The 14,050-nt window shown below is 40.6% G+C and overlaps 1 protein-coding gene across 3 annotated transcripts in view; it reads left to right on the top strand.

Moving 5' to 3' along the window:
* The window catches only part of PANC (pantoate-beta-alanine ligase), a 124,722-nt gene that overhangs the window by 17,937 nt on the left and 92,735 nt on the right, over positions 1-14,050 (top strand). For all 3 annotated transcript variants that reach the window (XM_089799655.1, XM_089799656.1, XM_089799654.1), the window contains exon 2: positions 13,558-13,671. In XM_089799655.1, the coding sequence (XP_089655781.1) occupies positions 13,558-13,671 (114 nt within the window). The remainder of the gene's footprint in view (positions 1-13,557; positions 13,672-14,050) is intronic.

Below are 14,050 nucleotides of genomic sequence, written 5' to 3'. Positions count from 1 at the left end.
CCAACAAGTAGCTAGTGGAATATTTCTTGCTTATTGCTCCTTCACTCTTTCTGGATCAGAATTGATCTTTGATAGCAACAAAGCCCAATTATACCTCATATCATTTAGTATTTTATTTATTGATTGGACGATCCACAGGGAAACATCCATATTCAATAAACCTCTTTTTAGTACCCATCTGCACAAGAGAAGGGAGGCTACCAACCTTGCATAGAGTAAAGCTCAGCTGGCTTTTATCTTCTGTTCCCCTCATTATTAGATGTCGGATCAAAAAGATTGCCTGCCCTACTTTTTCTGCAACTTGGGAATCTAGAGAATACTTAAAAACTTAGTTATGATTCGGGTATGGAGGCCGATGTCGGTACAAGAATTGGGTGCATGGATGTGTGAATTTTTTGTTTTGTTTTTTTTTTTGGGGGGGGGAGGGGTTTGTATGTGTTTGGGCATGTTCATATATATATATATATATATACAGAATTAAATCATTTGATAGTATGGTACTTCATTATTGATTTTCACAGATATTCAAATAGGCCATATCATATAAATCTCAGTCTATGTTCATGATTCCATTGAAAATCTGTAAATCATTACAATTATAAAATCAAAATATAGTTTATGATTCAATATTCATCAATCAGGACTCACTAATCAGAATCATAAGGATTATCAAAAAAATCCTCTTCATCATCATCAAGTTCAATATCATTCGAACCCAAAGCGGTTCCACTTGTACTAGATGCACCATGTGCCAAGATGTAATCATCATCATAGCGAGTCTAGTAAGATCATCAACTGTTGCATCTTTGGCACACTTAGGGGGCTCATCCTGAAGCTTTGCCACCCCATCCTTGTAGGATGGATCCTTATGTGACACAAGACATAAGCTGCAATTAATATAAACCAAGTCTTCAGCTTTTTTGGAGCCCAATCAGGTAAGCTTCATTGAGTGGATGTAAGAGTATGTACTCCGGTTCCATTCAGCGGCAGGAGAACTTGCAACCTGGATAGTGTTAACAAAAAAAATTAAAAAAATACAAAGTAAATTAAATAATGTTAAGTGCTAATATGTAGAATAAAAGTGGTTAAAAAAAAGAAAATCAAACTTGTGAGCAGATCTTGATTGCAAGAGGTTGTAGGTACTTAAATGGTTGGCCATAGAGGTACCACCATGTGATAACTTCCATGTTTTGGTCATTGATAGCTGTTGGACTATGATTTCTTCCTTAGGCAAACAAGTGAAATTCTATCCTAACTTTTTTGCACTTCTGCATTTGGGAATAGTCTTTCAAAAACTTTCGTTTACCCATTAGCAACTTCTTCATCTATATATAGTGCTACTCTCCCAGTCATAGAAAGTATTTCCTTGTTATAGTACCTTGGAGATGGGGCATATGCAAGGAGATGCAATGTGGTGGTCATCCTTTTCCCAACGACGACGAATGATTTATTCCACCTTATTGTATAAGATTTCACATTCTATTGGGTTATTCTCATGTTTTTGTATTGCAATTTTCACCTTCTCTACTATTGTGTCCATGCCATCATAGACATCCCCCAAACAAGGTGCATTTGTATGAACAAATTGTAGCATTGTCATTATAGGCTTGGTGAAATCTAATACATATTGTACATGAGCCCACTAACTGTAATCCAATGTCTTGACCTTTTGGGAACTCTCTAAATGTAAAGCCTTCCATAGATCGCATTAGTTGGAAATAGCCATTTGGCTCAATGCCTTTTGCATCTTGAGAAGTCATCTCCTAACAATACTATGAGATGCAAATTGGGTCTTAACAACCTAAGTTAATAACAATTAGTCAATAAATATTAAGAAAAAATATATACAAATTGATAATTGAACACGACTTAAAATTTATTAAAATTAAATAAATAAATTAAAATTAGTATTCACAATTTACCTTCAACAAGTCCAATTTTGAGATAGATATTGTTTCGCTGGTGAAAATATGTAGATTGTGCGAGATGAATTCAGTAACTAACCACTTTCACACTAAGCCATTCAATACAAGCAAATGAGGGGCTTCCAAACATAACTCTCAATATAACCCAAGTTAGAGCAGTGAACCCGAGTAGGATAAAGGGATGCTAATGCTAAACCAAAATTATATCAAGGAAGTGTTGTGTGGTTTTCACACCATTGTCCCATTGCAAATGGGGACCCCTCTTTTCTTGCTTTAACCAGTAGGAGTCTCTGTCTTAGATGGTTTTAGTTGGCAACATTTTCAAGCCTTCAAGTCCAAGATGAGTTTGAGCAATTTTTTTGTCTCAAGTTTGTACAAGCATTTGACATCGCTTAGGGGAATTTTTGTGGTCGGAGTCTGAGTGGAAAGTGAATTTCTTTTTTTGGTTTGGGAGAGATGGGTTTCTATGTTGGAAAAGGGGATGAAGTTTGTGAGAGAACCAAGTCTTGGTGGAAATTTTGAATCTTCTGAAATCTCCCCTTGGTAAAAATTTCGAATCTTCCAAAATCTCCCCTTTGGTCGAAATTTTGCATCTTCCCAAATCTCTCATTTGGTGGAAATTTCACATCTTTTGAAATCTCCCCCTTGGTGGAGATTTTGGATCTTCCAAAATCTCTCTTGTGGTGGAAATTTTGGATCTTTCAAAATCTCCCCCTCCTCATTTCTCGCGAAGAATCTCAAGCTTAGACCTTTTATTTGATGGCATCTCAAGCATTGCAATAGAGGAGCGATAAGGGGAAGAAATTGATAACTTCGCAAATTCAGAATTTTCCACTTGTGGGAATTTTGGATCTTCTGAAATTCCTCCACATTGAGTCTTCCAAGTTTTTATCCTCTAAGGCATTAGAAAATTGGTTTATGGCATGAAGGCAACATTACGATCAAGAATAGAGCAGGGAATCATCAAAGAATGTTAGAATGAAGAAACCTTAAGAACACCAAGTCTTGGTGGAAATTTTGGATCTTTTGACATCTCCCCCTTGGTGGAAAATTCGGATCTTCCGAAATCTCCCTCTCGGTGGAAATTTCGCATCTTCTAAAATCTCCTCTTTGGTGGAAATCTGAAATTTCCTTTGTCCCTTCTCATATACTACCAAGCGCAAAAACTTTTCAATGGGAAATATTTTGCCTCCTGAGAGTGAGAATTTGAGATTGATGGTGTTAAGGTGACCCTAGCTCCAAGGGTGGTGATTTTATTTTTGCAATTAAATTTAAAAATTTGGGCGTTATCACCACTAAGATGACTAACTTTGGACGATCTAAAAGGGAAATCTGAATTACTTCACGACCAATTGAATGGGTAGAGTTGTGAGAGAAATGAATTTTAATGCAAAATGGGATGAATCTTGTTTGTTGATGTGATTGAATCTCATTTATTGATGTGATTTTACTTTTCAGATTTTTTTTTTTTGATGAATAGTCCTTTTCTATTAATAAAATATACTAAGAATACAATTCACAAAAAAGGGGCCGGGGGATACAAGATCACCCTGCGAAAGAGTTCAGACGGTTGAAGCCGGACTTAAAAACACGGTCTCAATCGAAAACAACAACTATTTATCAAAAAAAAAAAAAACCGAATAAACAAACTCAGGTTGCCAAGGCAGTGCCAGCCGAGGGAGGAGGATCATCTTTATCAGGAAATCCCCACATATCAGTGGGATTGTGGGGCAGACTGGGAACAGTCCAGCCGTCATCAGCAGCAGCAGGAGCAGGGGCAGCCTTCGCATCCTTAACCTCTGGCCACGAGGAGAAATCGCCAAAGCCAGGCGAGGAAATTTCCCAAAATGCGCCCGCCGAGGCCCAGGAGGAGCCGCGGACCAGCCAGAACCACCGCGGGGTGGGGAAGCAGAGCGGCGCCTCCATCCACCATCACCACCTTTGAGAGAGCGGTGGCGGGAAGCTTGGGAGCGCGACGTGTGCGAGTGGTGGCCTGAGGACTGGCGGCCACGAGACGTAGAGGCATCCAGAGGAACTCTGGCAATGGTACAAGGAGCATTGCCCCAATGATTTAACAATTCCTGTAAGTGAGCAACTTTTAGGGCAACTTTATTAGCTTGCACCTGGATCTGCATAATCACATTGTTACAAATGCATGCCTTAGTGTACATAGCAATGTTAACATCCAAAAAACTGTGAGTGAATAGAACAACATTTCTATCTTTCCACAAAGAAAACAAAATTTCCATCCTGAAGGTATGCCAAATTTGAGTGAATTTCTGAGGAATTATGGGGGAATCACCCAACAGGATCATGTGCCATGAAAATGGTTCGGGCCTAAAAGGCTTGAAAAAATCATGAATCCAGTGCCAATAATTTTGAGCACGCTTACAAAACTAGAAAATATGCAAAAAGGACTCAAGTTGAGCACAAAAGGGGCATCTGGGATCAGGAACCCCAATGTGCTTGAGCCGAGGCCCCAGGGGAAGACCTTGGAAGGCAAGGCACCAAGCAAAGTGGGCAATCTTAGGTTCTGTAATGGCACTCCAAATGGTGTCAAAACATTTTCTCCATTGAGAAAGCGAAGATTGCAAATGCCACCACTGGATAAGCGTGTCAACCATCGGAAGATGGGGCGAGAGCCATCTGTACCCCATATGGGGCTTATAATTGGCAAATGGAGTGGTAGGATGCCACTTCCAATCATGCCACCAAGGCCGAATAGACTGAATCCCCACCTTATGAACTAGGTGCACAGGGATGGAAGACAACAGAAGGTCAAAAGTTTGTTGATCCGTACTGACAAGGCGGTACTGAGCTTGCATATCTTCCCATGACCTGAAACTCATGGTGAGTCTTGAAAAGAGATCCTTAGGAGTTCGGATGCCATGTTTGAAAAAATGCAGAGCATTGGCACCTTGAATCTTGGCAAGAGGAGTACCCTGAATTGCAAATAGGGGAGACCACCAAATGTTCTATTGATTAAAGGAGAGCCCATTGCGAAACTCATCTCCAGCCCAACGAAGCCACGGCTTAAGAGCTTCCCAGGCTTTCCAGATACTCTTAATAACAAATGAGCCCTGAATGGCCACTGGTTCATGCATGATGAGAAGGGTTTGAAAACCAATCCCCTTCCACACAGGCCTGTTAACAGGGAAGTCGGAAGAAATGCAGTGCCTTACTAGAATCTTCGAGGCTTCGTCCCCAGAAATAGCTCGGATAATCCATTTTGCATAGAGAGCAAGGCCCTGTTTTCGAGTGGAAAGTAGGTCAAGACCACCAGACTCCCTTGGGAGACAACAAAAATCTCAAGCAACTTTGTGAAAACCATGATGGTCAGAACCAAAGGCCCAAAGAAAATCTCTAAGCAAACGTTCCAGCTTGAGATAGGAAGCTTTGGAGAGCGCCCAACAAGAAGAATAGTACACATGAGTGGCGGCCAGAATCTTAGAACAAATTTGGAATTTACCAGCAAGAGAAAGCGGCTTGGTGATCCAATAGTCGAGCTTTTTGCTAATCTTGGCAAGCACAACATTCCAAAGCTCCACAGGAGAGGCCTGGAAGGCAAAGGGAATGCCAAGAAAGCGGAAGATTTCCCTGTGAGTAACCCATTTCCACTGGAACTGGCTGAGCCAAGGTGGAGCTGGCAAAAAAGATTGGCGGTAGCAGAGCGTTTTATGCCATTGGATGGCAGGGCCAGAGGCTTGACAAAAGGTGTCCAGACAATTTAAAGCATGTTTGATGTTTTCTTCATCCTCAAGAAGTGTAAGAAAGGAATCATCGGCAAAATGACCATTGACTTCAAGCAAGGAAATGCCACGAACCAGCCCTAAAGACACAAAATGAGCTAGCAAATAGCCAAAACCTTTAGTAGCAAGGACATAAAGCGCTGGAGCTAGAGGGCAACCTTGCTTGATTGAACGAAAAAGTCCAAAAGCCTTAGATTGCGAATTATTGATGGTAATGCAAGCATTAGCATCACCAAAGAGCATCTCCACGGATTGAAGAAAATTGGGATCAAAACCCAGAGCCTAAAGCATAGCCAAGATGAAGGGCCATTCAATGCGATCATAGACTTTAGCAAAATCTATCTTTAAAAAGATAGCTTGCGGCTTGGACTTGCGAGCCCATTCCATACCTTCCCAGACAACAATGATGTTGTCAAGAATATATCTGGACTTGATGAAACCAGTTTGCTCAAGCTGCACAATTAAAGGCAACATGTGCCTGATTTTGAGAGAGAGCACCTTGGCAATGATCTCATAAGAGACATTCAGAAGGGTAATGGGCGTCCAATTGCATATGTCCTCAGGATCACCAGCTTTAGGTATGAATTTGATATTCCCTTTATTTATTATCGCTCCTAAGCTTTTAGTATGATATGCTTCGTGATAGACTTTGTGCAGGTCAGGACCTATTTGTTCCTAGAGGTGTTTGTAAAATTCACAAGGAAAGCCATCACACCCAGGAGACTTGTCATTCGCCATGGAGTAAACTGCCTCTTTAAGGTCTCTGAGGGAAAGAAGTTGCTCACAGAAAGCACGTTGCTCAATCGCAAGGCAGTTTGGAGGAACAGGGATACACTTTCTGAGAGCTTCCTCCTGAGCAACCGAATTTCCCTGCGAAGCAAAGACGTTCTCATAATGATGAATGAATGCTTGCAGGATGTCAGGGAGACTGGACAGGACAACCGTTCCCTGTTTGATCTTTTTAATCCCAACATTGGTATGACGGGCCCAGAGAGCCTGAAAGAACTCCTTCGAGGCTTTATCGCCAACCTCCAACCAGTGGAGACGGGCCTTGATTTGAGCTCCATGGGCAGCATAGTTGTTAGCAATTTGCTTGTCATGGCAAAGCTTGGCAAGGTGAATTTGCAAATCCATGTCAAAGGGGTTGAAGGTGAGAGCCTCAGAGGCTTTTTTGAGGGCGAGGGTGTTGGCTTCATAAGAGCGTTTCCTGAAAATTGCCAGCTGGCGCCCATAGATGCGCAGAAACCGAGCAATTCTGGTAATGGCATCATTCCACCATTGAATCCATCCCCGTTGGGATGGCGGACATGGCTCCAAATTCCAGACACGTTGGATGTGCGAGATGGTGGAAGCATTCAGCAGCATAGGCATTTTGAGGAAGAACTGAGACTTGGCCACCTTGGGGATAGCTGTTTGCCAAGAAATGACAAAATAGATGGGATAGTGGTCGGATAATGTCACATCTGTCAGGGGAATGACAGGCAGATCTCAATCTTCAGAAAAAGAGAAAAAAGATTGCGCAAAGATCATAGCACGATCGAGACGTTTTAAAATGCGGTCAGAGCCAGCTCGAAAGTTGGACCAAGTGTGCCAGACCCCAGTACCTTGGCGGTGATTTTTATTGGGATCAAAAAGGCCCAATTTATTTCGCATGTAGTACCAGGCTTCTCTTTCCCCAGCTGTCCACCGAAGGGGTAGAATGCCATCTTTGTCAGATGCCACTTCAACCATATTGAAGTCCCCACACATGACCCAAGTAGCAGGAGGCAAATTGTTAGCTAGCCAAACCCACATCTGGGACCTTTCCACAGCATCATTGGAGGCATAAACATTAATGACTCCAAAAGAATGATTGTGAATGGAAAGCAAAAGTCAGATAATTCTATGCGTGGGGTCAGAACCGTGCGAAATAATAGCAGAATGAAGGCGAGGTGACAGGAGAGTAACTACACGACCCCGGCCAGGTTCATGCTGAGAGGAAAACATATCGCCATCTTGCCAAATGACGCGGCACATAACAGAAAGCATGAAACCAAAAATCTTAACTTCTTGCAGGCAGAGAAAATCTAAATTACCAAGTCTATGACGGGTGTCCTGGACATAGAATTTTTTGGGGAGGTCTGTAAGACCTCGAACATTCCAGGAGAGGAAGTTCATGAGAACTCTTCCATATCATCCTCGTCCTCAAGAGAGGAGTAGCTATTCTGCAAGAAAGTAGAAACTGAGTGGAAGTCAGACGGGAGATCCTTTGACCTCACAGCCTGCCGTTTCACTTCTGGTATCTCCGCACGTCCAGGAGGACTACGAGAATGCCTTGTTGTTGATGGCACAATGGAAGAAACTGCAAGAGGAGCACAAACCCCAGCCAAGGTAGAAACCCTGGCGGCCGCCTTAATCCCCTACATACTAGTAGGGTTTGGAACCTGCGAAACCCCCAAAATAGGCGTTGTGGAAGCTTCTTGCAGCCCCACGCTAGCCAGTGCGGATGCTTCTGTGGGAATAGGAGGAATTGTGGTGACCGCCGGATCAGATTGCTTGGGGGACAAGGGATTCAAGGGAACCTTGCCCTTGTGCCCAACAGTAACCCATTCTTCCTTTTTTCCTTCGCCCTGTTTGGTAGGCGCTTCTTTAGGCGTGGGCTTGACCCTAGGCATAGCCAGAGGGCAATCCTTGATCTTGTGTTCTGCGGACTGGCACCTATAACAGGTGTTAGGCAGATTCAAGAAAAGCACCTTCTAGGAGAAGGTTTGAGCTCCAATCTGGATTTCCACAGAATCCTTGAGATCCTTGGAAAGATCAACTTCGATGCAAACGCGTTGCTGTGGGCGAGCATTAAAAAATTTCTCAGGCTCCTTGATGACAACTTTGCCAAGGGCTTTGGCAATGGACTCAATGAAAGGCCAACATGGCAAGGGAAGACCTGGAAACTCGACCCACATAGGAACCCTAAGCTTTTTATCATCCGAGACTGTGAAGTCTCGGAACCATTTTTGGAAAACAAGCAGAGAGGAACGCATAGACCAAGGTCCGTTGTTAAAGACCGCGTCTGCTTGCGACGGGTTAGCGAAGCAAAATAAAAAAAAACCTTTGGTAAGGTTTTGCACAGCATCAAGGCGGACTCCATGAGGAGTCCAGCATTTGTTAACCCAGTCTCAGAGCATAGCTTCAGGAGGAGTCCTACCAACAAAATAACCTATCAAGGTATGTTGCTCTAACCAGTCACAAGTAGCATCAAATTCTTGCAAAGGAAGGATAATATCAGGATTACCTCGTGAAAGACCTTCGGGGCAAACTTGTGTAGGCGTTTTTCTAAGGCGACGCCATGGCAATCCAAAGCAGCAGTGTGAATACCAGAAACAACTGGTTCACCACTGGTCGGAGCCATTATATCCTAACCTAAAAGCTCCCGCAGTAAATGCGGTTTGACAAGTGATGCCTACAGAAGGAAAGCTCAGACGAAGAGTCGTACACAAGAAAACTGAAAGTTCGCATGAAGACTTAACGCTTTTCTCCTTTGTTTTGCAAGATGAATTCAAGGAGGAGCTAGAGGGCAAGGTGATGATCAAGACCTCAAACTTCAAGTGGATACTACAAGAAGATGGCTCAAGCCCAAGGATTCAAGTTAGAAGGAAGGATTCATGATCAAGCTATCAACTTGCAAACTCAAGTCAGAATCAAGAACAAATTTAGGAAAGCACAGAGGATCTAGCTACACGAGGACATATGTAAGGAAAATCATGAAAGATCAAGTTCATGGGTTCACAAAGTTGCAAGCGGTGTAAGTCGGTTCCATGAGGAAATTTTAAAGGATGGAGAAAATCACAAATGTTGGGGATACTCCACAAGCCAGGACCCCAAGCACAAGATAAGGATGATGGGTGACAATTGTTTGCCTCCTCCATTTAGAAAATTTCAGTTTCAAGCACAGTCAATCAAATTGTGCCAAGTGTCTTATTTTCTCATTGGCTATCAAAATCATTATAATTTTCTTATTGGCCCATAAATTGGTGCCCTCATGTAATTGGTTGCAAATTTGGCACCCCTAATTGGGGTTTGTGGGAAGAAATCTCAACCCTTGATCTTGATTTGATTTTGGCCCTTCATTGTAATAGAACTAATATAAAAGGCCAAGGCCTTCTCATTTGTCAGGAGTTAGATTGGAGGAGCTTAGGAGATTGGCTAGAGATTACAAACTAGAGTAGAGTAGGATAGCTAAGGGAGAGACTTGATGAAGTTGTTTCTATAATACTTGTCAAAGTAATTGATAATTCATTTATGGTTCTTCACAGTGAATTACTTGTTATTTCTTTGAAGTGTTGCATGGTTTCTTGAATCTTTCACTTAGAGTAGATTTCGTTTCATGTTGAAGTAGTTTAGTTGAATGGAAGTTATTGTGGATGTTTTCTTGTTTGACTCGAACAAGTCTGGGCCACTAGCCTCTTGCCAATGGTAAGGGTGCCTTGCATGGTAAGTCAATGAGAACACTTAACTTCAATTGTTGTTCATTCTTTAGTTTGCATCCAAATGATGAGATTAGAGAGAGGATATTGATATGAAAATCATTGTGTATTACTTAGAAGCTTGCACTAGGTGGGTGGAGCCGCTGGTGAGATTACATCTAGTAGAGTCCAAGACAACCATAATTCCTTGCATTTCTAGTTAGAGGTAGAAGTAGTAGTAGAAGTTAAGTTTAATTTGAAGTGGAAAAGTTGGAAAATCAAACTACATTTTCATTGCACATTGTAGAGCCAAATCTTTAGAAGTGCAAGAGTTAATATCCATTGGATGATTAGCATAAGTCCCTTTGTGATAACCAACGTTTTCACATCACAAAATTGAGTGAAGTCCACAATTAAGAAGGAACCTTGAAGTCATTTCATGATCTTATTTTGCAAGCTTAGCATGAGAGATGACCTTATATCAAGAGAGGATTGAGTGTTTAGTGTTTCTCCTTGAAACATTAAGTATTTGATTTTACATGTTGTAGTGGAACAAAACTCACATCAATAGGAAGTACGCAAGAAAGTCCTCTTTCATGTAATGTTAATTAACTTTAAAATGTGCAATGTGAATATCACTTGAACCAGTTGATTCAATGACAAGAGCAAAATAGATCTAGGTGCTATATGTATGCAATCAACACAATTAGGATATGGAAATAGGTCTATACTAAAAGATAAAAGAAAGGGTGGAAAATTTACCTTGAAATATGCAAGAAAACATGCTTTTTCACTCCAAAAACTGTCAATCTGCAACTATGACTGTGATTCTGATTGCGGTTCTGGGACCAGGACAAAAAACCCAAAAAATTCCAAAAAGCCAAGGTCGATCAAAAGAAAATTCAATGAAGAATGTAAGAAATCTCCACAGATGCAATCAGTCTACCAAAACCAAATCATGAAGCCATGGATATAAATGTGCACCAAAGAAGAAGAAGAAGATGAATGCTACAACAAAGATCTTCTCCTTTGATGCCCAACAAAATGCTAGATCTTGAAGAGGAAATCTCACAAAGGATCCTTGAATCTTGAGAATTGCCTTGAAAACTCCTTGAATGCTTGAACTCACATGTGATTGCTTAGATATGCTTGTGATTGTCCCATGTTGTGAAAATGATGTGCCCAGCTTTCCTCTTACTCTCACTAACCACCATCTATAAGGACTCAATGAGAATTTTGGAAATGAACTGTGCATTTTTCACTTCTCCTTCATAGTCAACTGCCCTAAAAAACATTTCTCTTTTGGGGGACGTTGCAGGCACATTAATCAATGGACAGTTTTTGGTATCTTTCCATCCATCGAAACAATAGAAACACCCAATGTCTTCCAAGAATCTTTAATTGGTTGAAGAGATCTCTATATAGAAGTCCTCTCTTTTTGCAATATGGTGTTATGTGCCTTGTCATACCCATAACTTGTGTAACCAGCTGGCACTAATGATGGCTGCCAACATCTCCTTCCAATATGGCGGTCTCTCCAAGCTGAAAGGAAGACCGTTGGCATAGAGGCAACATCGAATGGCTTGATCAACAAACTCTTTTTGCCTCTATTTTAAATGTTGTGTCTAATGGACCTCTTTTGCAGGTTCTAGTTTCTACTTCTTCATCTTCCACTTCTGGAATAGGCAAGAGTGAATGTTTTGAGGCTGCAACTGTTCTAATGGGTAACTCCATTTTTTTCTTTTTGGTTGGTCCAACATAAGAAGTCTGTTTTGATCTTTTGACCAATCTGTCAACATCTTCTTGTTCCTTTACTCATCCTGGTATTTGTGCAACATCCGCTTCCTCTCTTTGCCTTTGCACATTCCCATTCCTTTACTAGCTAGGCCCATAAAATGAAGTTTAACTTGAGAATATAAGCTATTAAATGGTTTACTATCACATATACTTCACTTCCATTTATATGACCCACCTCCTGCAACCTGTGAAATTCTTGTTGCATGTTTCCATAAAGGAGATCCTATCTCAATTTTGTATGTATCTGCTCCTTGCTCTCCCCCATTGAATTTCAGTACTGGTCATTCTTGCAATCTGATTTCTTTCTATAATAAGAAATTAAATAAATTTAAATTTGAAGAATACTAAGAGTGTCAAGCATACAAGTGCAAAATACGATGCAAAAATACTAAAATAGTTAGCTAATCTCTTTTCCTTATTTTTTCAAACAAAGACTGAGAAAGACTGAAATATTTCATCCTAAACTTGGGAATATTCATCAAAATCTAAAAATAAATCATTAAAAGACTCAAGAATAGGGTCAAATGCTTTCCTTGGATGCTTAGATCTCCTTTGTGAAAGCTAATTGACACTTGATCCTCTTTGAAAATAATCACTTGCCCTTCGAAATGCCAAGATGGAGACCAAATGAAAAGAGAGCAAAATAGCAAACAAGATAATATTCTGCAACAATGAATGGTCTCTTTTAGGGGTTAGAGGGAAAATATAATAATACAAAAGTGCTTTAAGAACACATTTTAAGTTTTTCTTTTGAAGTCCAAGTCACTTTTTGGCATTGTTTTTTTTGTTTTGGCTGCCAAATGCTTCCGGATCCTTGGTGATGCCCGCAGGTGCTCACTAGGAGCATTATATCACCTTGTAGATGCGCATCCATGTGCATCAACAGGGACTTGTAACACTCCTTGTGAGCATCCACGAGCTTCTGAGTCTGCACCAGCTCCCAAATGCATCCAGAACAGATCCAGGGGGTCTGAAAGAGAATCCGGTGACTTAGCTTAAAACAGCTCAACAAGAAGAAGTTTTCCATTTTCATTTTCATAATTCTCCAGAAATGTGAGACAGACCTAAACTGTGACAATGACAACTCTCTCATTTGTGTATTCCATGACTAACAGAGTTTGCATTGGTGAAGCAAATGTAATTGCTAGGTAGACTTCTCACAAATTGTTGTCTCAGGCAGGCTTTTTCAATTGTTAAGCAATGTAATGGCTTGTACATGGATGACGTTATTGGATTTGGAGGCTTCTGGGGATTGGTGAGATCCACTGACTAAAAAGGGGTTTGAGGATTGATTACTAGTAGTAATAATCAGTTTTTGTGTAGCTAAACGTCCTTTTCGTGACCACTGCAGTTGTGGGTTTTTTATTGTCAATTCAATTCACATAACTAGTGAATCTGAGTGAGTTTGTATTTAAATTATGGTTTCGGAAAAAGTTAATCTATCCTTGATGCACACTTGAAACAAAATGACCTGTATAAAGATCTCTTGTTCTGTAATCTTTCGTCATTCTTGTCTTGTTAATAAGTCTTAAAGGAGGTTTGAAACATCATTTCTGTTTCTTTCCATCCACATTTGTCCCCAAATCTCCTTTTTAATTACATTTTGCTTTCTAAAGCCAATTAACTGGATAATTTTTTTAATTGCAGGTTCGAGATTTGGACTTCGCTGTTGAGATTGTTGGCTGTGGAATTGTACGAGATAGTGATGGCCTTGCTTTGAGCTCTCGGAATGTTCACCTGTCTCCAAAGGAGCGGCATGAAGTATGTTTTCCTGATTTGAATAGGGTAGACAATAGATAATTTGAATGTAAAATATAAGAATTTAGAAAAGTACAAAGAAAACTGGGTAGTTGATCTAACTTAGCATATCATAAATGTCTTCATGTGGTTTGACTTGTTTGGTTCCTCTATATTTCTTTTTTTAAGATATACTATTAACTGCTCACTTGGAAAATAAATTGGGATCAAGCTATTTTCAAGATTCACATATGGTTTTGAACCTAGATGAATCAGTTCTCTTTTCTCTGAGGTCATTTTTAATTAATGCATTTGAGGTTGTGTGTTTTGGCGTAGGGCCCACACCAGTTTTAGTTGAAAAGATAAATTATGGAGATATGAAATATTTTTCCTTTTCTAAGCT

Source organism: Cupressus sempervirens, chromosome 9, assembly GCF_028749045.1.
Source record: "Cupressus sempervirens isolate cs-2001-9-10 chromosome 9, ASM2874904v1, whole genome shotgun sequence".
Classification (NCBI taxonomy): Eukaryota; Viridiplantae; Streptophyta; class Pinopsida; order Cupressales; family Cupressaceae; genus Cupressus; species Cupressus sempervirens.
The sequence above is the reverse complement of the archived record's forward strand: the minus strand, read 5'-3'. Positions and strand labels throughout refer to the sequence as shown.